Source organism: Balaenoptera physalus (genome assembly GCF_965194825.1).
Source record: "Balaenoptera physalus genome assembly, chromosome: 3".
In the NCBI taxonomy this organism is placed as follows: domain Eukaryota; kingdom Metazoa; phylum Chordata; class Mammalia; order Artiodactyla; family Balaenopteridae; genus Balaenoptera; species Balaenoptera physalus.
The window spans coordinates 49,943,248-49,970,072 of NC_138890.1; the positions used below are offsets into that span (position 1 = coordinate 49,943,248).

The 26,825-nt window shown below is 41.6% G+C and overlaps 2 protein-coding genes across 3 annotated transcripts in view; both read left to right on the forward strand.

Moving 5' to 3' along the window:
* SLC36A2 (solute carrier family 36 member 2) overlaps positions 1-16,285 on the forward strand; it is a 29,289-nt gene extending 13,004 nt beyond the window's left edge. The window contains exons 7-10 of the mRNA XM_082455660.1: positions 649-747; positions 9,668-9,834; positions 11,957-12,126; positions 14,779-16,285. Of these exons, the coding sequence (XP_082311786.1) occupies positions 649-747; positions 9,668-9,834; positions 11,957-12,126; positions 14,779-15,050 (708 nt within the window). The 3' untranslated portion in view covers positions 15,051-16,285. The remainder of the gene's footprint in view (positions 1-648; positions 748-9,667; positions 9,835-11,956; positions 12,127-14,778) is intronic.
* A 94-nt stretch (positions 16,286-16,379) lies between these two features.
* The window catches only part of SLC36A3 (solute carrier family 36 member 3), an 83,359-nt gene continuing 72,913 nt past the window's right edge, over positions 16,380-26,825 (forward strand). For both annotated transcript variants that reach the window (XM_082455659.1, XM_082455658.1), the window contains exon 1: positions 16,380-26,149. In XM_082455659.1, coding sequence (XP_082311785.1) covers positions 26,010-26,149 — 140 coding nt within the window. In that variant the 5' untranslated portion in view covers positions 16,380-26,009. The remainder of the gene's footprint in view (positions 26,150-26,825) is intronic.

Consider the following 26,825-nt stretch of genomic DNA (forward strand, 5'->3'; position numbering starts at 1 on the left):
AGGATAACCACAGATAAATCTTAAGACAATATTGATAGATTCTACAAAATTGAATTCCCCAATGAAATAGCTACCTCTGATTTATTTTTGGACTATTCCAGAGGTTGCTCAGTTAGAGAAATTGTTCTGTCATTATTTTCACATACTAGGTCACAGGGTACATAAAATATTTATTCCACACACTTTCTTCTCCTTCTATTTACAGCTCATTGAAGAAGAAAAGGGGACTTTCATATTTAACTAATTACTTTGGGCTCCCTAGAATGTCACTGTAACTATAGTCACAGTAATTTCCAACATCTATAACCACTGGTACATTCAAAGTGTTCTTGGGCACTTTAGGCTAGTACTAAACTGTGGTGTGGAAGATTTTCTTCTGGAGGATTCTGATAAACCAGACTCCCTCTGTGAGATCCCTGATCCTTCAGTACTTTGATAATACCTTAATCTTTCTTTCCTCTGGCTCTTTGGTATTGGGAAGTGTTAAAATCAACTCTGATTGTTGCCTACTTCCTTTTGAAGTTTTCTGAATTTCTTGATATTCAGTTTTTTTTATAATTCAGCTTTACTCTCAGAATACTCTTCTCTTAAGGGAGCCCAAACATGCTTTGAGAGAAAATGTCTTTACCACATTTCTCTCCCCCATAGGGAATTCCAGACCCCAGCCACTTGCCACTGGTAGCAAATTGGAAGACCTACTCGCTCTTCTTTGGAACAGCCGTTTTTTCATTTGAAAGCATTGGTGTGGTAAGGTTTCAATTGGGGTAGACTTTGCAAGGTGCTGTGGGTGGCCTTCTGAACAGGAGCTGGGAGCTCTGGGTTCTGTGTGCACGGGAGAAACTAACCCCTGACCTCACTTGGGTCAGCTGGAGAAACTAACCTCTGACCTCACTTTGGACCAGCAGGAGAAAGTAGGTTATAGCAGAGAGGTTAGAGCAGTCAGGAGAGTTTTATTCCTGTCCCAGTACATTTGTTAAACATTTATCTTCATATCAACATGTATTTATTAATCTTTAAAAATCAAGATAAATGGAGGTGTACAACTTAAATTACAGGACTTTTATGAAACATAAAGGAGTTTTAAACTGAAAAGTACAGTTTATTTACAATGGATTATTATATAGTCTCTACTGCCACACTTGAGGAAGGATAGTGCTGTGTATAATTTTTTTCTTCCAGTTTTATTGAGGTATAATTGACTTACAACACTGTATAAGTTTAAGGTGTACAGCATAATGAGCTGACTTACATATGTCATGAAATGATTATCACAGTAAGTTTAGTGAACATCCATGATCTCATACAAATACATAATTAAAGAAATAGAAAAAAATTTTTTTCCTTGTGATGAAAACTCAGGATTTACTTAATTTTCATATATAGAATAGTGTTAATTATATTTATAATTGACCTACAGCACTATGTTAGTTCCTGTTACTTACAACATAGTAATTCAATATTTCTATGGCTTTCAAAATGATCACCATGGTAAGTCTAGTTACAATAAATGTCACAATACAAAGATATTACATAGTTATTGACTGTTTTCCCTGTACTGTACATTTCATACCTGTGACTCATTTATTTTGCAAGTAGTAGTTTGTACCTCTTGTACCTCTATGCTTTTTAAGTTTACTTTTAATTTATATACAGTACAATTCACTTTTATTTGGTGTACATCTCTTTAAGTTTTGAGAAGTGCAGAGTCATAGATGCATCACAATCAGAACACAGAACAATTCCCCCACCATAAAAAGCTCCCTTGTGCTGCCCTTCTTGTGGTCAACTTCCCCCCACTCCCACTAACCCCTGGCATCCACCTTCTGTTCTCTGTCTCTGTTGTTTCACTTTTTCCAGAATGCCATCCACATGGGATCATACAGTATGTAACCTTTTTTTTTTTTTTTTTTTTTTAATATTTTATTTATTTATTTATTTATGGCTGTGTTGGGTCTTCGTTTCTGTGCGAGGGCTTTCTCTAGTTGCGGCGAGTGGGGGCCACTCTTCATCGCAGTGCGCGGGCCTCTCACTGTCGCGGCCTCTCTTGTGGAGCACAGGCTCCAGACGTGCAGGCTCAGTAGTTGTGGCTCACGGGCCTCGTTGCTCCGCGGCATGTGGGATCTTCCCAGACCAGGGCTCGAACCCGTGTCCCCTGCATTGGCAGGCGGACTCTCAACCACTGCGCCACCAGGGAAGCCCCAGTATGTAACCTCTTAAGCTTGGCTTCTTTCACTTAGCTGCATGTACGGCCATCCACGTGGTTGCACGCATCAGGAGCTTGCTGCTTTCTACCGCTGAGCATCCGCTGTGTGAGCAGTACCACAGTTTGTTTAACCATCACCTGTTTAAGGACATTTAGGTTGTTTCTAGTTTCTGACGATTATGAGTAATGCTACTGTAAGCATTTGTGTACAGGGTTTTGTGTGAACATACGTTTTCATTTCTCTAGGAGTAGGTTTGTTAGGTGACATGTTAATGTATGTTTAACTTTATAGAAAATTGCCCAACAGTTTTCCAGAATTGCTATACCATTTTGCATTCCCACCGGATGTATGAGTGTTAGAATTCCTTTGCATCTTTGCTAGTTCTTATCTGTGTTTTTAGTGTTTTTTTAAATTTTAGCCATTCTAATAGGTGTGTAGTGCTATTTGATTGTGATTTAATTTGCATTTTACTAATGACCAATGATTTTGAGCATCTTTTCATGAGCTTATTTGACATCTGTGTATCGTCTTTGGTATAAGTGTTCAAATCTGCTAATTTTTTTTTTTTTTAATTTATTTTTGGGTGTGTTGGGTCTTCGCTTCTGTGCGAGGGCTTTCTCTAGTTGCCGCAAGTGGGGGCCACTCTTCATCGCGGTGCGCGGGCCTCTCACTATCGCGGCCTCTCTTGTTGCGGAGCACAGGCTGCAGATGCGCAGGCTCAGTAATTGTGGCTCACGGGCCCAGTTGCTCCGCGGCATGTGGGATCTTCCCAGACCAGGGCTCGAACCCGTGTCCCCTGCACCGGCAGGCAGACTCTCAACCACTGCGCCACCAGGGAAGCCCCAAATCTGCGAATTTTTAAAGAACTGAGTTGTTGTCTTTTATTGCTGAGTTTTAAAAATTCTTTATATATGCCAAATGCAAATCCTTTATTAGATGTGTAATTTGCAAATATTTTCTCTAGTCTGTAGCTTGTCTTTTCATTCTCTTAACATTGTCTTTCATAGAGAAAAAGTTTTAATTTTGATGAAGTTCAACATATCAAAATTTTTCATTTATGGCTCCTACTTTTGGTGTTTTATCTAAAACACTTTGCCTACTCCAAAGTCACAAAGACTTTTCTCCCATATTTTCTTCTAAATGTTTTGTTTTCATTGTACATTTAGATCTATGATACATTCTGAGTTAATTTTTGTTAAAAGTGTTTATAGGTTGAAGTTCAATTTTTTTAAGGATGCCAATTATTCCTTCATCATTTGTTGAAAAGACTGTCTACTCTCCATTGAATTACCTTTGCATCTTTGTAAAAAGCTAATCGATATATGAATATGGGTCAGTTTCTGGACTTCCTATACTGATTCATTGATCAATGTGTCTTTCCTTTCACGAATACCAAAATACCTTGATAACACAAGCTTTACCTTAAAATCATGTAATATTAGAGCTCCAACTTTGTCCTAATTAGTATTTGTGTGATACATTTTTTTCCATCCTTTTAATTTTTTTATCGAGATAAAATTCACCATTTTAACCATTTTAAAATATATAATTCAGTGGTTTTCATTGCCTTCACAATATTGTGCATTCATCACCACTGTCTAATTCCAAAACATTTTCATCATCCCAAAAAGAGACCCTATGCCCATTAAGCAGTCAGTTTCCATTCCCCTCTGCTCCCAGCCCTGGCAACCACAATCTTTGTCCTTTAATTGGTGTGGTGAGACCATTTGCAGTTAATGCAGTTATTATGTTTCTTAGGTCTGCATTTTATTAGTTTTCTGTTCTACCCTTCCTTTTGCTTTCCCGTTTTCTCTTTTTGCCTCCTTTTGGATTCTTTGAATACTGTTTAGTATTCTACTTTAGTTTGCCCATCGGAGGTTGTATCTGTATCTGTATCTCTTTCTATAATACTTTTCATGGTTGCTCTAGGGATTACAGTATACATATATAACTTTTCACAGTTTACTTACAGTTAATATTTTATTATTTCTAGTAAACTATAGAAATCTTATAGTTGTAGAGTTTTTTTTTCTTTCCCCCCTTTTTGTTGTAATGCCCATATGTATTACTGCGTTGGCCAAAAAGTTCGTTCGGGTTTTTTAAGGAAAAACTCAAACTTTTCGGCCAACCCAATACATCTAAATATATCAAAACGCCATCAGAAAAATGTTATAATTTTTGCTTTCAGTAGTGCCACATGGCCCTTTTGATAAACTTACTGAGGGAAAAATAGTCTAATGTATCTATCCAGGTAACTACCATTTCTGTTGCTCATTCCTTATTCCTGAAATCACAAGTTTCCCTCTGGCATCATTCCCTTCAACAGGAAGAAACTCCATCATTATTTCTTTTAGACTGGTGACAAATTTTTTTCATTTTTTTTAATCTCAGAATATCTTTATTTTTTGCCTTTATTCCTGAAGGATGTTTTTGCACAATATAGAATTCTAGGTTGGCAGTCTATTTTTAGCACTTTGAAAATATGGTATCCCTTCCTTTTGCCCTCAATGGTTCTGGTGAGAAATCTGCAGTTATTTGAATCATTGTTCCCCTATATGTGATGTTGCTTTTTATCTGGTTACTTTCAAGATACTTTTCTAAAAATCTTTGGTTTTCAGCAGTTGTATTGTATTGTCTGGATTAGTTTTCTTTGAATTTGTCCTGTTTGAAATTCACTTAATTTCTTGAATCTGTAAATATATGTCTTTTACAATTTGGGAAATTTTCTTTTTTCAAAAAGTTTTTTCTGTACCAATCTCTTTTTCTTCCCCTTCTGGGACTCCAGTGACCTGAATGTTAGACACTTTGATATATGTCCCACTATTTTCTGAGGCCCTATTCATTTTTTAAAATCGTTTTTTCTCTTTTATGTTCCGATTCAATAGTTCCTATTGATCTATTTTCAAGTTCACTGACTGTGTTCTGTCATTTACATTGGGCCTCTCCAGTGGGGTTTTTCAGTTCTAAAATTTCCATTTGGTTCTTTGGTTCTTATTCCTTCAGCTTCGTTGCCGAGAACTTATATCTGTCCATTTGTTTCAACAGTGTTCTCCCTTACTTCACAGAGGATGGTTATAACAGTTGCTTTAAAGTCTTTGTCTGATATTTCCATAATTTTAGTCATCTTAGGGTTGGCATCTGTTGTCTTTTCCCTTGAGAAGTGTTGAGATTTTCCTGGCTCTTTGTATGTTGATTAATTTTAGACTGTATCCTACACATTTTGAATATTATTTTATGAGACTCTGGAGCCTGTTAAAATCCTCTGGAGAATGTTGACTTTTTTACTTTAGCAAGCAGTCAATCCGATTAGATTCAAACTACAAGTCCCGATCTCCCTTCAGTAGACCATGGTTTTAATATGAGATTAGTTTTCAAAGACTTTGAAGTGATGTTTGGCTTCACCTTGCTTATATGCTACCCAGGGGCCAGACGGTGGTCTGTCTACACAATAGTTCTCAAAGCCTTTAGTTTGATGCTTCACATCAGTTCCATACATGTACAGCTCAGGGCTAAGCCCAGACTTCATTCACAGGGATGAAGGGAATCACTTTCTCTGGCTCCCTCCTTTCCGTGTTTTCCTGCACACTCACCAGTATGCTGCACATTCACCCAGCAGCTTCTTTTTCTGGTCCTCTGGCTACAAAGCCAGGGTTTTAGCCTCCCTATACTCCTATACACTTCTTGTGACTGGGTCTAACTCGAGGGTGAGCACTGAGAGTAAAAAGAGAAGAAAAGAGCAATAGGGGTTCCTTCCAGGTCTGGCTTCATGGGCATGTAACCTGTGTGGTCACATGGGCCCCTGCCTTTAAAAGGATTTCACACTTGGTTTAATGCCCTGTGTTCATCATCTTGAATTTCTTGATCTTTGACCAAGTGGCCTTGCGTTGTCATTTTGCACTGGGCTCCACAAATTATGTAGCCAATCCGATTCCCCCTTTACTTTTTGGACTCCCAAAGCCCTCTTTCCCTGTTCCTCTGCTCCAAGAGAAGGAGTTTGTCTTGTCTCAGATTTTTAGGTGCCTAAGTAACCACCACAGTCCCTGATACAACAGATTGCTGCTTTGTGACTGAGACTTGCCTTAGGGAGTATGACCTGGAGAGTAAAAAAGGAAACAGAATAATAGGGATTCTCTCCATGCTCTCTGTCCCACAGGGTCCCCTATTTTAGGTCCCACTGGCCAGAAAGAGGGTTTCTTTTTGAGTTTTTTCTGTCTGTATCCACTACATAGTTCTAGGATTTGGGCTCTCCTTGAGTCTAAACTAGGAGATACAAGAAGGAAAAAAAATCAGGAAACTCACTGCCATGATGGTCATTTTTACTGGTTTTGAGCAATTCACCTTCTATTATATACTTTTCAGAGTCCATGGATAGTTGCTTTATGTATTCTGTCCAGGGCTTTTAGTTTTAATTAGTGAGAGAGATATGGCGCAATGTGCTTACACCATCTTAATGGACCCGGAAGCACTTTATATTTAGAATTTTGAACAGTCATGGCAAAAAGAAGAGTACAGTGGTTGAGCAAATGACTTTGGAGGCAGAATGTGCTGGAATCTTAGTTTAGTCACAGGCTAATCTCTGAACCTTAATTCTTCAACTATAAAATGATGATTCTACGTGTTCAATAAGTGTTTATGAACATCTACTATGTGCTAATGATTATTAGTATCAGAGTTCAAATTACCTTTAGAAACCTTCTATTCCAGTCTCTAATTTTACAGAAGAGGAGCCTAACCCCAAAGAAGGACAGGGTCTTGAGCTGCGTCACCAGCTGGGAACTGCTACAGCTGGTACTACTCACTCCCAAGCCAGAGACCTTCCCACTTTATGTGAATGGCCATTTAATCTCTTTGATTGATTGTGGGGAGGTGCGGGGAGTGGAGCGAGAAAGCCAGTTACAGTAAATCCCCTACATAAAAACCTTCAAGTTGGGAACTTTCAAAGATGCAAACATAAGGAGTGAAACTGTGCAGCTTGCCCTCTGTCTCCTATTGCTGACGATACTTCAGCTCTACATCTCCCACCTCCTCTCCCTCCTCCAGTTAGTAACTCTTCTTGCCTGTTCACTCGATGCCAGCCCCTGTATGCCAGCTGTTGTACTGTACTGTACTACTGTACTTTTCAAGGTACTGTACTGTAAGATTAAAAATGTTTATTTTTTGTGTGTTTTTTATGTATTATTTGTGTGAAGAGTATTATAAACTTATTATAGTACAGCACTATATAGCCGATTGTGTTAGTTGGGTACCTAGGCTAACTTTGTTGGACCTATGAACAAATTGGACTTATGAACACGCTCTCAGAATGAAACTTGTTCTTATGTAGGGAACTTACTGTACTTAGTATGACCTGGCCTTGTAAAAAGATCATCTTTAGCCTGGGGAATTTATGCAACAAAAATGTATTGCAGGGTAGGAGAGCTCATGTTGAATTGCTCTTCACCTAATCCCCTGGACATTTTCCCAAGCGCCTGCTGCATCTAGGAATGTGCACCTAACCCAGAAGAAAGTGGAAAGTCCCAGACACGCACTCCCCTCAAGCGTCTGCCGTTTGCATGGGGAGGGAGGGGAGGTGCATACAGGACAAAGAAGGATTTAACAATACAAAGGAATAGGTGCTAAGTTCTCACTGAGTAATAAACAAGCCCAGGGCTGTGCGAGTTTAGGCAAGATCGGGTAGAAGTAAGTACTTGGACTTTGGAGGACAGCCCTGGTTTGCAGCCTTCCTCTGCCACTTCCAAGCTGTATAGCTTGGTGTAAGTTATATCATCTTCAGAGCCTTGTTATAAAATAAGAATTACACAAGTACCAGCTTCATAGAGTTGTGGTCTTCGCAGTATTACAAAATAATTGTAGTTAACATTTACTAAGTCCTTACTGTGTGCCATTTCAATGCTCATATAATTCTCCGAAAGATTCTAACAGGTAAGTTTTCAGATCAGGAAACTGAGGCACAGATCACCCTAATGGTGCATGAAGTGTGCTTAGCACATGGCTGGATCAAGGAGAAGGGGAAGGGGAAGGTGAGGGTGGGCCCTCGGTCAGTAGAAGTCTGAGGAGGAAATTATGAGATGAGGCCAAAGAGTTGCTACCAAAGATAGAAGAGACCTTGGAATGCCCAACAGGCCCAAGAGGCAGGCTGGCCTCAGTTTGGATTCTCTTAGAGCCAGGTATGCATCTGGGGAAGAAGGATCCTGAGAACATGGTATGTGGGGAAATGTGCCTCTGGGGAGCCAGGGCGCTCTAGTCCCAGTGCTGCTGCCAGCCCACTGCATAACCTGAGTCTTGGCCTTCCCATCTGTACAGAGAGGGGCAAGTGCACTAGAATTGGGAGCCTCAAACTCAAGTGCTTTTGGAAGACAACGTGGGTGGAGAAGCCAGGTATATGTCAGCGTGAGAGGGAGAGGTGGGCCTCGTAGGTGGAGAAAGAATGTTGTGCTTAAAGGCATTCATATTCAGTTGTCTGAAAGGCTGGCCAAACAAAATGCACCTGCTGGCCAGATCGGGCCACCCCAGGGAGTTGAGCTCCTTGGTCTGGTCAACCTGCAGGGTGCTTCCAGTTCTGAACGGTCCAGGGATCATCTTGTGACTCTAGGCCTTCCTTTCCTTTCTTTTCTCTCTTTTTTTCTTTTTTTTTTTTTTTTATTATTTATTCACTTATTTTGGCTGCGCTGGGTCTTAGTTGCAGCACGCAGGATCTTCATTGCGGCATGTGGACTTCTTAGTTGCCGCATGCAGACTCTTAGTTGCAGCATGCATGTGGGATCTAGTTCCCCGACCAGGGATCGTATCCGGGCCCCCTGCGTGAGGAGCGCAGAGTCTTACCCACTGGACCACCAGGAAGTCCCTCTTTTTTTTTTTTTCTTTAATTGTGGTGAAATATACCTAACATAAAATTTACCATCTTAACCAGTTTTAAGTGTACAGTTCAGTGACATAAAGTACATTCATATTGTTGTACAAAGATCATCACCATCCATCTCTTTTCATCTTGCAAAACCAAAACTGAGTACCCATTAAACAATAATTCCCCATTTATTCCTCCCCCCAGCCCATGGGAATCACCAGTCTACTTTCTGACTCTGAATGTGACTACTCCAGTTACCTCTTATAAGTAGAATCACATAGTATCTGTCATTTTGTGACTGGCTTACTTCATTTAGCTTAATGTCTTCAAGAGTCATCCATGTTGGGGCATATTTCCTTCTTTTAAAGGCTGAATAATGTTCCATTGTATGTATGGACCACATTTTGTTTATCCGTTCCTTCATCGGTGGACACTCGGGTTGCCTCCAACTTTTGGCTACTGTGAACAATGCTGCTATGAACTTAGGTATACAAATATCTGTGCATGTTCCTGCTTCCGATTCTTTTGTGTACATACCCCCGGAAGTGGCATGCCTTTCTTCTTTATGCTTGTGTTCCTCTTTCTCCTCCTCTCTTCTTACATTGTGGCGTTTCTGTAGGTTCTGCCCCTGGAAAACAAGATGAAGGATGCCCGCCGCTTCCCAGTCATCCTGTCTTTGGGAATGTCCATCGTTACTGCCCTCTACATCAGCATCGGGACTCTGGGCTACCTGCGGTTCGGAAATGACATCAAGGCCAGCATAACCCTTAACCTGCCCAACTGCTGGTAACTCTATGGGCTCTCAGGCGGTAGGGACTCAGGGCCAGTGGGAACAGGAATATATAGGTTACTTTCTCCTCCTTTCCGCAGAAGGTAAACTGAGGTCTGGAGGGTCTCCACAGGGAGAAGCAGACCTGACACTGGAACCCTGGGCTCTGGATTCTCTGTCCAGGGAGCTCTTCTTCAACAACAGCCTCCCATGTTGAGTGAGGCCTTGATAGCTTAGTATGAGGAAGGACATGATTTAGGAAAAGAGGGGAGAAGTCAGAGTCCTTGGTTACCTAAGGAGAGAAAGGAGGGGCACAGAGAAGGGCAAGAGGCAGAGAGTGGAGCCGGTGGGTGGCTCCAATTACATTTACTAAGGCTGCACTACCAAGTCTTGCAGAGTAGCTAGGATGAAAAAGTAAAACAAGAACCAATTGGGGAAGACCATTAGAATCTGGAAAATGTTTATATCAAATGACCCAATTCATACAACAGGTTAGCTGACCCAGACTTCAACACTGAATATTTAAATAGACATGAACCCCTATCACATTGTGCAGCACTTTCTCCCATACTGAGGCATGTCATTAATTACCAGGTGCCAGTCTTTTTAAGGGTCACTTGGAGGCTTAATTTGTCTAAATGGGGCTCCTTTCCCAAGTTGATCAATATCATTCATCAAGCATTTACTGCACCCCAATTACACGCAGATGCCAGTCTAGACACACGGTGTGGAGGGTGCTGATGTGAGTAGACTATGATTTTGCGCTTCACTCTCTTCCTCAGCCCATGGTCCAATGGGAATGGGGAATGGATAGTGTATGTACACAAATACAACATAGAACAGAAAAAGAAGCCCTCCAGAATAGTGGAGAGGACGTGGGGACTCCCAAGGAAAGAAAGTACATTGGAATGGGAGAACAGGGAATCTTCCTGTCCAATGAGACGACTCCGTCCAAACAAGGACAACGACAGCACCTCTGGATCCAAGACCCAGTTATACCAACTCCTAGCTCATGGTCGTGGATGGTTTATTTAACTTCTCTGATGTTCAGTTTCCTCTTCTAAAAAGCAGAGTTATCATGCGGATTAAATTGGGCATGCCTAAAAGCATCTGGAATGTAGTACCTCCTCAAAAGATGGGAATTTCAAAAAATAGGTGGGGTTTGCACAGATGGAAAGGGAGTAGAGAGGGTGTTCAGGCAGCAGAACTAGTGTGAGCAAGAAACACAGAAATGTGGACGTTTGCCTTTTTAAGGAATGGACTAAATATACACAGACACAGTCATACAGGTTTATTTAACATGCCAGATGCATCTACCACATTAGTGGGCTAAACGAAAAAAGCCTTATCTCCATTGGTCAAAAAAGGCATCGATAAAACTCAGCATCCCCCGTCACATGCTCTCCTGCCCCCAGTCTGAGGCCTGCAAGTAACCCTGCCTCTCCTTTTATTCCCCAACCCTCACACAATCCTCTGTGTAGACTACCTCTTCCCTCAAGGATTTGGGATTCTGCAGTTCATTCAACCACCTGGAAGCATTTGTTGAGAGCCTGTTATATGCCAGGTGATTTGGGGGATCCAGAGAATTCCTAATAAAAGAGATTACAAAAGACCAGATCTTTTAGACCCAGGTTTTTTGGTCTTCACCACTTATCACTTGTATCTCCCTGAGCAAGGTACTGGGCCTGAGCCTCTCTTTCCTAAAATCTAAAATTCAGCATCAAGTGATGATGGTTTATGAAGGTGTTATATATACCCATACCTTTTTATGTAGCGATGACCCTCTGAACTGTTTCCATTTGAATCTGTGATGCTTCACTCTATTTCCACTGCGTGCTCTGCTGTGACTTCCTCTCATAGAAGGTCCCTCCCCGTCAATTTCAGACAAGGAAACATTTGCCTACGGGACTGTTCCAAGGTCAGAGGTTAATGTACAAGGAGGCCAGGGACTTCCCTGGCAGTCCAGTGGTTAAGACTCCACACTTCCAATGTAGGGGGCTTTCAATCCCTGGTCAGGGAACTAAGATGCCACATGCCTTGCAGAGAGGCCAAAAAAAAAAAAAGCAAAAACAAAAAAACAAGGAGGCCAGGTGTCAGAGCACGTTGACCTTGAGAGCACTGCTCTGGTTTGTCCTGCAGGCTGTACCAGTCGGTCAAGATCCTCTACATAATTGGCATCCTGTGCACCTACGCCCTGCAGTTCTACGTCCCTGCAGAAATCATCATTCCCTTCGCCACCTCCCAGGTGTCAAAGCGCTGGGCGCTGCCTCTGGACTTGTTCATCCGCTTCGCCATGGTCAGCCTGACATGTGAGTAGGAGGCAGAGCACCTCGTTGCTGTTTTCCTGAGGGCTATCAGGAATCAGCCAGATGGTAGACAATAGTCATGATAACCAGCATTGATTGCATACTAACTGTGTTTCAGGGTCCATTCTAAGGCTTTCCAAGTAGTAATTCATTTCATTTATGCTTTAGGGACAACTTAATTCTTACATGTACCTAATTAGACAGATTTACTGGTGTCCAGCTTGAGGGAGTGACAACTTATCAAATAATAATCACAATAAGAACTGACTTTTATTAAACACCTACTACGTGCCAGCCACTGTGCTAAGCTCTTTCTGTTCCATATTTCATAGTATTTTATTCAGTCCTTGCAGCAACTCTTATGAGGTAGGACTGTGATAAACCTTACTTTGTAAATGAGAAAGCTGAAGCAGAGAGTGATAAGTAATTGGGCAGGAAGTGCCAGAGGTGGGATTTGAACGCAAGTCCAGGCCCATCACCCTTCACCTCCAGGACAGAGGTTGAAAATGGTGGCCAGTGAGTCTAATCTGGCGTCAGAGGTATGTTGTTTCACCCTCATAATGTTGTATAAATTTGGGCCAACATTAAAAATGTGGGAGAGATCTCACATACAAATGCAGGTTTCTAATGTTTGGGGGAAAAATAAAATGATTTGGCAAACCTAGGGTCACATCCCCATTGGCAGCAGCTCCTTGGCCTCCAATGGTCTGGTATTCACCTGTTGGCTTCAACTGTCCCCACTCACCCCCTCGGCAGCCCTCCTTGTGCTCCAGGCCCTATGATCCAGGGTGCCCCTTTCTGTAAGTATTTTAGTGGAGGCGAAGATGATAGAGATTCCTGCGTTGTGTTTGCCATGGCCCAGCTGTCCCTAAGGCTCCTTTTAATTGTGATTCTTGCTGTGCTAGACCAGCCCATATAAATCATGGGACACTGATTTTCTTCCTTTGAAGTTATTTGTTCCCAGTTTGTCCTAGGAGGCAGGGACACTACCCTTCAGAATATTAGAGACTCCAGAAAGATCAATGAATTTGCCCCAGATATGAAGATAACAATTCCTTAAGCTTCTTCATGCATTGCCGCAATCAGTACATATGCAAACAGTTACCTGCAAACAAGTAATAATAATAAAGTAATAATGAAATAATAACAAAAATAACTTTTCTGAGTGCTTTACACGAATTAACTCATTTAAAACTTTAACACCATTTGGAGTATGAACCATAATACCTAAAAGGATAGCTACCATCCCCATTTGGCAGATGAGGAAAAAAGCTGAGAAACGGGTGGAGACTTACCCACGGCCACACAGAGAGAAACCAGAATCCTGCCTTCCAGTCCTGTTTTGTTCTGTTATACCACACTCCATCCTAGGAGACTTGGGGGAGCCTTCTGGGCTTTCTTTGTAACTAGGAAAATTGTCCATCAAGTAAAATAAAAAATGTAAAAGCCCAGGCCTATAAAACAGCCTACAAAAAAATATATATATATATATAAATAATATATAATTATATATAAAAATTTTAATATATAATTATATATTATATATATTACATATTATAATTATATAATTATATATTATAATTATATAATTATATCACATATATTATATGTATATATTATATATATATATAATTTCAAAATCTTTATTTTAACTTTTAGTATTTCTTTGTTAGATGTTTTCTGACATGTATATAAAACCTGGAGAAGATACTCCTTTAAAGGGACTCTGTGATCTTGTTCCCTCCGAAGACCCCTTTCTATAAATAATTTCACATTCTAATTGTTTGCAAGTAAGAGGTTCTTGCAGTCATGTTACTTATTAATGTTAGTTCCACGAAGGTAAGGGTTTTTTTTGTCTATTTTGTACATTGACACATTCCAAACAGCTGGACAGTTCCCAGCACTGCTATTTAGTGTTATTTATTAAGTAAGAGCTTAATCATTGAACATGTAGAGGTTCGAAATGTACTTCTGTGGCATAAAAATTATCTTAGGCTAAAAGCATTAGAACAAGCAGCCGCAGGGGGCGCAAAACCTTATCTAAACTTCCTTTGCTGAATTAAGCAGGAACTTCTGAAAAATACAGGCACCATAAATCCCCTTTCTGGGAGATTTTCAATCAGAAAGAAGACTAACCATCATCACAGACTGAGTAATTACTTAAATTATCAGAGAATGTCATACCTTCCACTTGTTCTTGCATGGAAGCTATTTCTCCCCCATCCAGTTCCCCTTCTGAAGTGGGTATATAAACCCCTATCATTGTTTGGAGAGCCAATTCATCTGAAGGCTCCCTAGCCCTAAATAAACTTTGTCTTTCCTCCTGTTAATTGCCTAATTGTCAGTTAAATTTGCAGGCCCCCAAACACTTGAACCTAAATGGGAAGAGAGAAGGTTTTTCTCCCCAACAATATGAATGTATATATTTAAACAATAATTGGTTGAAAATGATTGAAAGGAGACACACCAAAATTTTAATGTATAAACCTCTAGTGAATGTGATTGGGGGTATTACAGGAGTTTCAACTTTTTCTTTATGTAACTGAATGTATGAGAAACAACTGGTATATGTTTTAAGAAAAAGATTTTTAAAACAAACTTTAAAATTTTGGCTAAGCCTGGGAAGAGCCATCTATCCCGTGTCATCTCCTGCAGGCATCTTGGCCATCCTCATCCCCCGCCTGGACCTGGTCCTCTCTCTGGTGGGCTCCCTGAGCGGCAGTGCGCTGGCCCTCATCATCCCACCCTTCCTGGAGATCACCACCTACTACTCAGAGGGCATGAGTCCCATCACCATCATCAAGGATGCCCTGATCAGCATCCTGGGCTTCGTGGGCTTTGTGATGGGGACCTACCAGGCCCTGGACGAGCTGATCCAGTCAGAAGACCCTCTCACCTTTTCCAACTCCACCATTTTTATTCAGTGAAAATGGCACTGCTTCTTACCCACCAGCACCTGACATTTAATGATATAAATCTCTTTTATATGCATTATCTATATTTTGCTGCTTTACCTTTCTCTGGGTCAAGTCACAGTGAAACAAGCACGGACTCACCAGCTACAAGGTGTAGATGGTAATTTAAAATTTTTTTTAAAATTTATTTTCTTTCCATCCCTAGCTTTCCACTCTACTGAGAGCTCTCTCACTGAAGGCTCTTGATTCCATCCAGCTTTTTGGCAATTCACACGATCAATTTCACACCTTGAGTGGGGCTATGCAAGAGGAAGCCACCAGGGGGCATCCAACAGGCAGCAACTGACAGAAGGAGGTGCCGCCAGCTAAGGCTGATGGTGATTTGGTACAAAGGGTGTCCTCTTCTCCAGATCTGTTTAAAGAGCAAAGATTAAGAGTGGGGACATAACCCATAATCCAGCAAGGTGTGCACAGCTCCAGCGTCAAGATGGGTAGGATCCACAGGTCCATGGTGAGCTGCAACTCTCAGACAGAAAGGAACCACCATAGTTAAGTCAAGGGCAATAAACTTTCTAAACAACTGGATAAAGTTTTGGCCCAGTTCAAAGATCTCAACAAAGGACAGCTGTCACAGAAATGGATGTGCCAATGGCAGGGGGGGTGGGGGGTAGGGTGGGGATGGACAATGATTATTTCATTATTTATCTCTTGATTCTTTTTTTTTCTTTAACCTCTTGATTCTTGCAACAAGCATTCTTTCTTACCTACCACGCACCAAGCATAGTTCAAAGTTCTTGTAATAGTTTGCAAAAATGGCGACAAATTCCTCTTGACAATGTGACGTTGCAGCTCGCATCAAGAAGTGAAATCTATATCTCTACCCCTTGAATCTTGTCTTGGCCTTGTAACTTGCTTTGGCCAATGGGACATAGTAAATGTGATGCAAGCAGAGGTTTCGTGATGGCTAATGCATTGGAACTTTCATCGTGATGCTCTGTGGAGATAAGAGCACCAAGTGAAGAAGCCAGGGCTAGCCTACTGGAGGAGAAGAGATCACGTGGAGCAGAAATGAATCGTCCCAGTTGAGCCCCATCTCCCAGAACAGCCAGCCTGCCGACTTCGAGACACGTGAGTGAAGTATCCTAGACTATATACAGCCCCAGTCAAGCTGGCCCGGACCATAAATATTGCTCAGATGATCCACAGAATTATGAGAAATAATAAATGTTTTTAGTTTTAAGCCATAAGATGTGGAAGTTTTTATGCAGCAAAAGCTAACTGATACATTACTCTAAAGGGGATACACTAATGAGTGAGAAAAGAATCTCCGTCCTCCAGCTAGTCTGCTCTCCACTGGGGAATAATGACAGGTCATCAACTAAGTTAATACCATCATAGGTCCTTTTGAAGGCAGGGGGACACTAACTGCTCTGGAGTACTGAGCATGTCTTTCCACCTGACTTTCCACCGGTGGCACCATTAGAGCTGGATTTTGAGTAGAACTTGGGTCTCCCAACACTGAATCTGACCCTTCTTCCACTCAGTCCTGCTGCCTTGACATTCCCGTGCCTTTTGTCATGTCTGACCTTGGCTGACAGCCAGGGGCCCCTCAACCCAACACAACACTTCACCCTTCTTGGTGGTGACGGCTCCCTCCCTTCTCCCTAAAATCACTAAAACTGGGGAAAGGCATATAGATAAATGAGATGTTGTAGGCAGATCTGTAGTTCAGTGGGGGGTAAGGATGTTTCTTATTACACTCTCTGTGGTGTTGGAAAGTGACCCATGCTTATTTCAGCCTCAGTTTTAAGATACCATTTTAAGAAGCCCTTTCCTGCTTATTTTTATCCATCATCCTCCCTTTGCAGCCTAGGGAAGTTACGGAGGGGTGAGGGGCGTGTCTGCCCCAATTCCAAAGTCCTGGTCTCCTGTTTTTGTGTGTTACTTTCTACCTGCTGGATTCCAGAAGGTACTTCATGAACACAAGCTCCACACTCAGATCCCATAGTCTGCAGAGTACCTGCTGGGTGATGGGACACTCATAGCCTCTGCAGTGGTCCACAGCCTACCTGGCCAGAGAGCTGGGTCATCATTTCTACATCAGAAATGTAAAAGACCCAAAGGACTTCCACTGATTGGTTCAGAGCCTTGGCAAAGTGGTCTTCCTCTCTCTGAACCTGTCTCCTCCACCTGGCTCAACTGTCACCCCACCCAACATTGCTAAGTTTAAGATTGTTTTCTCTGTTATTAAAAAATGTTCACTCTCATTCTCCAAGGACAAGTCCCTACTGTGTAAGATGATCAGGTTAATCTTATCATTTACAACAGTCTGGCTAAAGTTAAATCTTGGAAAGAAAATATAAATTTAGCAACATGGATATAAGCAATAAAAACAATCTGGGGAGACTTATTAGTAATTGACAGCAACACTAAAGATAACTATTAGAATTGTGTGAGCATTGGGGATATTAAAATTTTTAAATTCTTCGATACTGGGTTTTTACACACACACACACACACACACACACACACACACACACAGAGGCTTCCCCCCTCCCTACCCCCCTACTGATTCTTTAACTTTGGGAGCTTGCTTTTGAATCAAGCATCAGAGAAAATCATTCCATCCCTCAGTGAGCACTTTTTAAGTGTTTTGCATGTGATTATCTCATTTAATCCTTACAATGAAACCATGAGGTATGTAGTGTCATTGTTCTCATTTTCAGATAAGGAAATAGGCCTAGAGATATTGAGTAACTTGCTGACAATCAAACATGTAGTGACAAATGGGTTCAGGACTGAAGACTTTCCACACCAACACTCCTCACTGCTTTGTAGAGCCCAGGAGAGACCTTTGAATGATGGTGGTTAAAGTAAAAATGGGAAAAATGTGTCCAGTGGATTACACATTTTTAAAAATTAGAAACCCCACAGCCTCCCTTTATAAGTAATAAATCAGCTGTGAACTGAGGAGGGGGTTTCTGGAGACTGTATGGTGAATCAGGAGCAAAGCAGGATGTCCTTGCCACCCTTCATGTCTGCCTGATGCTATTTAAACTCTTTTCAGGCCTAGAGAGAGAAGAAAGTCTTCCCTACTTTTTATACAAAGATATCCTGATTCTGCTACAAAAATCTGACAAAGCACACAGAAAAACCATGACCAAATATAAACATAAATACAAGCATCTTTGGGACTTCCCTGGTGGCGCAGTTGTTAAGAATCCACCTGCCAATGCAGGGGACACTGGTTCGAGCCCTGGTCCGGGAAGATCCCACATGCTGCAGAGCAACTAAGCCCATGCACCACAACTACTGAGCCTGCGCTCTAGAGCCCGTGAGCCACAACTACTGAGCCCACATGCCACAACTGCTGAAGCCCACGTGCCTAGAGCCCGTGCTCCGCAATAAGAGAAGCCACCACAATGAGACGCCCGCGCACCACAGTGAAGAGTAGCCCCCCTTAATGCAACTAGAGAAAGCCCGCATGCAGCAACGAAGACCCAACACAGCCAAAAATAAATTAATTAATTAATTTAAAAATAATCTGCAAAATCATTATCTTTCCTACATACTAATTGTCATCAAAAAAACAAAATGAGTGCAATGATATCAGCAACATGGAGTGAAGAGCTACCTCTCTCTCTCCCCCTTCAATCTACAACCAGTCAAACATCCACAACTCAACAAAGGCACCCCTGCCCAACACACCAGGACACTAGAGAATTCTAAACATCTGTATACCTGAAGGTGGGTAGACTGAAACACATAGAAGAGGCAGAACTGAGGGACCAGCAGAGTTGGTGCCTGTAATCCCAGCCCTCTGACCGTGGCAGCTAAGCCGCAGCTTCAGAGAACCCAAGAGCAGAAGGGGAGGTGGAGCACACAACTCCGGCCTCCTGACCACAGCTGTGCCTGCGGCCACAGGTAACTGGGCAGCAGTGGCAGTGGGGCCTGGGACCCTGTCCCTCGAGCCACTGAGGCACACATGACCCCAGCCTGCCCCCTTCATCTGCAGTGGGGAGCCCTTGAATCTTACAACACCAGACCCAGTAGAGGCACCTGCAGGACCCCAGCTCATCACCCCCCCCACCGTTCCCCTCCCACCACGGCAGCAGAGCCTGCAACTCGGGATCACAGATGCTAGGGAAGAGCCAACCATCCGGGTGACAACAGTGGCTCTGGCAGAAGCAAGGCAGCAAGGACGCCAGAGACACAAGAAGCAATAACAAAGGCACGGAGCCACACCTCTTACAGAGACAGAGGCTGGAAAGTGCCAACTCTCAAATGTAACCAGGGGCAGCTCAGGTAAGAAACCAAAACCTTGTATTATGGCGCCACCTACCTGAAAACAAAAGAAAGGACTCTAACTTCTAACCTGTCGTTAACTTCAAATGTGCTGATAGAGGAACAATTCATCAAGACCCATGAAGAACCATGGTAACATTATACCACCAAAAAAGAGAGAGCGAGAGAGACAATTCTTCATAGACAAGTGATGGAATATTGCAATTTAACTGATAGCGAGTTCAAAGTAGCTGTCATGAAGAAACTCAATGAGCTACAAGAAAACACGGAAAGGTAGTTAAATGAGCTCAGGAATAAAATTAATGAACAGAAGGAATACTTTACCAAAGAGATTGAAACTCTGAAAAAGAACCAAACAAATTCTGGAGCTGAGGAACTCAGTAAATGAGATGAAAAATGCATTAGAAAGCACTGGAAATAGAGCAGACCTTATGGAAGAGAACGTCAGAGAACTCGAAGATAGAAATCTAGTAATGATACCAGTAGAAGAAGAAAGAGAAATAAGATATCTAAAATGAGGAAATTCTATGAGAGCTCTCCGATGCTTTTAGGGAAGGTAATATTAGGATAACGGGTATCTCAGGAGGAGAAGGGAGCAGAGAGTTTATTAAAGAAAAAATAGCTGAGAACTTCCCAAACATGGGGAAGGAATTGGATATACAAGTCCATGAAGTAAAGAGAAAACCTAATTACTTCAATGCAAAAAGACCTTCTCCAAGACACATAATAACTATATATCAAAAGGATTATACACCATAATCAAGTGGGATTTATTCCAGGGATGCAAGGATGGCTGAATGCCTGCAAATCAATCAACATGCTACACCACATTAACAAAATGGAGGATAAAAACCATATGGTCATCTCAATAGATGCAGAAAAAGCATTTGACAAGACTACACCTATTTATGATAAAAATTCTCAATTAAGGTGGATAGAGAAGAGACGTACCTAAACATAAGAAAAGCCGTATATGACAACCCCACAGCTAACATCATACTCAATGGTAAAAACCTGAAAGCTATCCCTCTAAGATCAGGAACAAGACAAGGACTCGCACTCACACCACTCTTATTCAACAGAGGACTGGAAGTCCTAACCAGAGCAACTAGGCAAGAAAAAAGGCACCCAAATTGGAAAGGAAGAAGTAAAACTGTCACTATTTGCAGATGACATGATTTTTTTTTTATGATTTATTTTTGGCTGTGTTGGGTCTTCATTGCTGCCCGTGGGCTTTCTCTAGTTGCGGCGAGTGGGGGCTACTCTTCGTTGAGGTGTGCAGGCTTCTCATTGCGGTGGCTTCTCTTGTTGCAGAACGTGGGCTCTAGGCGTGCAGGCTTCAGTAGTTGTGGCATGAGGGCTCAGTAGTTGTGGCTTGCGGGCTCTAGAGTGCAGGCTCAGTAGTTGTGGAGCACGGGCTTAGTTGCTCTGCGGCATGTGGAATCTTCCCAGACTGGGTCCGAACCTGTGTCCCCTGCATTAGCAGGCGGATTCTTAACCACTGTGCCACCAGGGAAGCCCAGCAGATGATATGATTTTATATATAGAAAACCTAAAGGCTCAACCAAAAACTATTAGAAATAATAAATACAGTAAAGTTGCAGGATACAAAACCAATATACAAAAATCTGTTGCATTTGTATACACTAACAAAGAGCTAATAGAAAGCGAAATTAAGAAAACAATCCCATTTTCAATCTCAACAAAAAGAATAAAATACCTAGGAATAAATTTAGCCAAGGAGGTGAAAGACCTGTACGTTGAAAACTATCACACATTATTAAAAGAAATTGAAAACACAAATAAATGGAAAAATATTCCATGCTCATGGATTGGAAGAATTAACATTGATAAAATGTCCATATTACCTAAAGCAATCTACATATTCAAAGCAATCTCTATAAAAATTTCAACATTTTTCACAGAAAAGGAAAAAATTCTAAAATTTATATGGAACCACAAAACACTCTGAATAGCCAAAGCCATCCTGAAAAAAAAGAACAAAGCTGGAGGTATCACACTCCCTAATTTCAAACTATATGACAAAGCTATAGTAATCAAAACAGCATGGTATTGGCAGAAAAACAGATACATAGATCAATGAAACAGAATTGAGAGCCCAGAAATAAACTCACACATACATCGACAATTAATTTACAGCAAAGGAGCAAAAAACATACAATAGAGAAAGGATAATCTCTTCAATAAATAGTGTTCAATAAATAGTCACATGCAAAGAAATGAAACTAGACCATTATCTTACACCATACCCAAAAATCAACTCAAAGTGCATTAAAGACTTGAATATAAGACATGAAACCATAAAACTCCTAGAAGAAAACATAGGCAGTACACTCCTTGACATCAGTCTTAGCAATATCTTTCTAGATACATCTCTTCAGGCAAGGGAAACAAAAGCAAAAATAAATGGGACTGGGCTTCCCTGGTGGCGCAGTGGTTGAGAATCTGCCTTCCAATGCAGGGGACACGGGTTTGAGCCCTGGTCTGGGAAGATCCCACATGCCTCGGAGCAACTAGGCCCGTGAGCCACAACTACTGAGCCTGTGCGTCTGGAGCCTGTGCTCTGCAACAAGAGAGGCCGCGATAGTGAGAGGCCCGCGCACCCTGATGAAGCGTGGCCCTCGCTTGCCACAACTAGGGAAAGCCCTCGCACAGAAATGAAGACCCAACACAGCCAAAAATAAATAATAAATTTAAAAATAAATAAATAAATAGGACTACATAAAACTAAAAAGCTTCTGCACGACAAAGGAAACAATAAAAGGAAAAGACAACCAACTGAATGGGAGAAAATACTTGGAAATGATATATTCAATAAGGGATTAATATCCAAAATAAATAAAGAACTCATACAACTCAACAACAACAACAAAACCCAAACAACCCATTTAAAAAAGGGGCAGAGGAGCTGAATAGACATTTTTCCAAAGAAGACATACAAATGACCAATAGGCACATGGAAAGATGCTCAACATCACTAGTTATAAGGAAAATACAAATCAAAACCACAATGAGATCTCACCTCACACTGGTAAGAATGAGACTGTTTGACTGTTATCAAAAGGACAAGAAACAAGTGTTGGTGAAGAAGTAGAGAAAAGGAAACTCTTGTGCACTATTGGTGGGAATGTAAATTGGTGCAGCCACTATGGAAAACAGTATGCAGATTCTTCAGAATTCTCCAAGATTCTTCAGATTCTCCAAGAACAGACCTACCATATGATCCATCTATCCCACTTCTGGGCATTTATCCAAATAACGTAAAAACACCAATTGGAAAAGATAAACGAACCCCTGTGTTCACTGTGTTACTATTTACAAGAGCCAAGATATGGAAACTGAGTGGATAAAGAATAAGCGGTATATATATACAACAGAATACTACTAAGCCACCAAAAAAGATAAAATCTTGCCATTTGTGACAATATGGATGGAACTTGAGGATATTATGCGAAGTGAAATAAGTCAGACAGGGACTTCCCTGGTGGCGCAGTGGTTAAGAATCTGCTTGCCGATGCAAGGGACAGGGTTCAAGCCCTGGTCCAGGAAGATCCCACATGCCGTGGAGCAACTAAGCCCATGAGCCACAACTGCACTCCAGAGCCCACAAGCCACAACTACGGAGCCCACGTGCCACAACTACTGAAACCCACGTGCCTAGAGCCTGTGCTCCGCAACAACAGAAGCCACCGCAATGAGAAGCTCATGCACCGCAACGAAGAGTAGCCCCCGCTCTTCGCAACTAGAGAAAGCCTGGGCACAGCAATGAAGACCCAACACAGCCAAAAATTAATTAATTAATTAAAAAGAAATAAGTCAAAGACAAATACCCTATGATTTCACTTATATGTGGAATATTAAAAACTAATAAACAAAAACAAAATAAATGAACAAACCAAACTGGACAAAAACAAACACATAGATATAGAGAACAGAGCAGTAGTTTCCAGAGGGGGAGGGATGGGGGAGGGCAAAATGGGTAAAGGGCGTCAACTGTATGTTGAAGGATGGAAACTAAACTTATGGTGGTGAACATACTGTAGTGTATAGAGAAGTAGAAATTTAATATTGTACACATGAAACATGTAATGTTATAAATCAGTTACCTCAATTCAAAAATAATAATAAAAATAAATAAAAGGGGAGTTATTAGAAATCCTACACGTAGCAATAGGAAACAAAAGCACCTAGAAACAAACTTTTAAAATGTGCTATATCTATGAGAAGAAAAAGTCTACTGAGTCATAAATTAAGATTTGCATAAATAGAGTCATAATGCATGCTTCAGATGGGAAAACTCAGATTGTAAATATGACCATTTTGCCCAATATAATCTATCACTCTAACTTAATCAAAATAAAAATGCCCAACTAGATTTCAGTGGGGTGTTGAGGGGGTTAGAAGATTCTTAAAGTTATCTAGAAGGATTAATGGTGGGGGGAATAAAATAATGAAAAAGGTAGAGTGGCCCTTTCTTATCATATATTAAATATACTATATAATTAAAATAATTTGGTACTAGCATTAGAAAAGACTAACCAATGGAAAAGGAGAATGCAAAAAAAACAGATCCAAGCCTACAGAGAAATTTGATTAATATGAGGGAAACCTTTCAAATAAAATGAGGAAAAGAGAGATTATTCAATATATGGTGTTGGAAAAACTAGCTAACCATTTAGAAAATGTATTAGCAACCGTAATAACTTATTGGTGCTTACCAGATGCTGAGCACTGTTCTAAATGCTGTACACATGTTAATTCATTTAATCTTCCTATCAATGCTCTGATATTGGTATTACTATCATACTCATTTTACAGATGAGGAAAATAAGGCACAGAAAGGTTAAATGACTTGGCCATGCCACACAGCTAGTAAGTGGCAAACCCAGGATTCTAGTAAGAATTAAAAATTAGATATTTAAAGGCAAAAAATTAATAGCCATTAAAAATATACATCTTTATTTTTCCAAAGAAGACATACAGATGGCCAGCAGGCACATGAAAAGATGTTCAACATTGCTAATCATCAGAGAAATGCAAATCAAAACCACAATCAGGGACTTCCCTGGGGGCACAGTGGATAAGACTCCACGCTCCCAATGCAGGGAGCCCAGGTTCAATCCCTGGTCAGGGAACTAGATCCCACATGCATGCCACAACTAAGAGTTTGTGTGCCACAACTAAGGAGCTCACGCACCACAACTAAGGAGCCCACGAGTCACAATTAAGGAGCCCGCCTGCTGCAACTAAGACCCAGTGCAACCAAATAAATAAATAAATAAATATTTTGTTTTAAAAACCACAATGAGATATCACCTCACACTACCTCACACCTGTCAGAATGGCTATCATCAATAAGACCACAAATATCAAGTGTTGGGAGGGTGTGGAGAAAAGGGAACCTTTGTACACTGTTGGTGGGGATATAAATTGGTGCAGCCACTATAGAAGACAGTACGGAGCTTCCTCAAAAAACTAAAAGCAGAATTACCATATGATCCAGCAATTCCACTCCTGGGTATATATCTGAAGAAAACAAAAACACTAATTCGAAAAAATACATACACCCCAACGTTCATAGCAGCATTATTTACAAATACCAAGATATGGAAGCAACCTAAGTGCACATCAGCAGATGAATGGACAAAGAAGATGTGGTGTATATATATATACAATGGACTATTAGTCATAAAAGAGAATGAAAATTTGCAATTTGCAATAGCATGGATGGACCTGGAGGGTATTATGCTTAGTGCAATAAGTCAGACAGAGAAAGACAAATTCTGTATGTTATCACTTATATGTGGAATCTAAAAAATAAAACAAACGAATGAATGTAACAAACTGTGAGGAAAAAGACTCACAGATACAGGGAACAAACTAGTGGATACCAGTGGGGAGAGGGGAAAGGGGAGGGATGAGACAGGGGTAGGGGATTAAGAGGTACCAACTACTATGTATAAAATAATATACTGTACAGCACAGGGAAATATGGCCATTATTTTATAATAACTTTAGAGGCTAATCTATAGAAATTTTGAATCACTATGTTGTACACCTGGAACTAATATAATATTGTAAATCAACTACACATCAATTTAAAAACAAAGCCACTCCACCCCCACCCAGGGAAGGCGGCAGCCAGATTACTCTCTGTTGGGCCACACCTGCATCCTACGATACATCAGCACCTTATTGGCCGGGCAGCCTCCATTGTGAGGTAATTCTGGATTCCTCCTTACCAAAGATAGACAAGCCCTGAGCCTGGCCCTACATCCAGGCACCAGAACCTCCAGTCCAATGGTGTCTTCTTCCTCCCAGTCACACAGTTCACTTTGCCCTAGAGCACTAAGGGCTAAACTGGGAGGGGCTGAAAGCCCGGGGCGAGTCCCAGCGTGTGGCGGGGCAATCACAAGGGGCACTGAGGATCCTCCTGAGATGAGACTCTCGTGAGTCCCCAAAGCCAAGTGAGGCATATAATCGACATCAGCGTGCCCCTCTAACCAGCTCCAGGGCCAGGCACCCTTGGGAATTAGGAGCCAGCATCTCAGTGCTGCAGCCTTGGTTCCTCTGGAGAAAAACCCATGGGAGGCTGGTTCAAGGCTGTTACAGTCCTTAACCCTGAGCCACCACCACCTACCCACCATGCTGAAGATCTCACTGCTTGCAAGGGACAACAACAGCGAGCCCAAGTCCTGGGATGATGGGTCCAAGTCGCTCTCGGAGAGTAGCAGTAGCATCACTTCAGAGAGTGTCCGTCCTGAAGAGGAAGCCGATGGATTATCGTAAGTGGCTGCACGGCCCTCCCCTATCTGAGGTCAGGCACTGCTGCCTTCACAGAGCTGGGCCACAACTTCCTACTTCTCTCTTCTTAACACATTTATCCCCATTGAACAGGAGACACGTGGATTAAAGATGAAACCTTCAGAATCTAAGAAGTTTGACCCATGTGGCTCTGGGTATTACACCTGTTTCACAGGTGTTGCAAAATCACAGATAGTCATCCCCAACAGGAGCTTCTTCTTTTTTTTTTTTTTTTAATTAAGTAATTTATTTATTTAGCCTGTGCCAGGTCTTAGTTGCGGTGCTCCGGGATCTTAGTTGTGGCGTGCGGACATCTTAGTTGTGGCATGTGAACTCTTAGTCGCAGCATGCGGGATCTAGTTCCCTGACCAGGGATGAAACCCGGGCCCCCTGCGTTGGGAGCGTGGTGTCTTACCCACTGGACCACCAGGGAAGTCCCCAGCATGAGCTTCTCAATTCCCAGAACAATTTTCTATCTCAGGTTGGCTGCTCTTTGTTCAGCAGTTTCAAGCTGCTTTCCTCTCTGTGGACTTCTGCTATCATTCATACGCTCTCTCCCTCTCCCTCTCTCCCCGCCCACTAGCCTCCCTCTCCCTTCCTCATACAAACAGGAAATAGAAGTTCACCTCCTAGCCCCATGTCCCTACTTTTACTCCC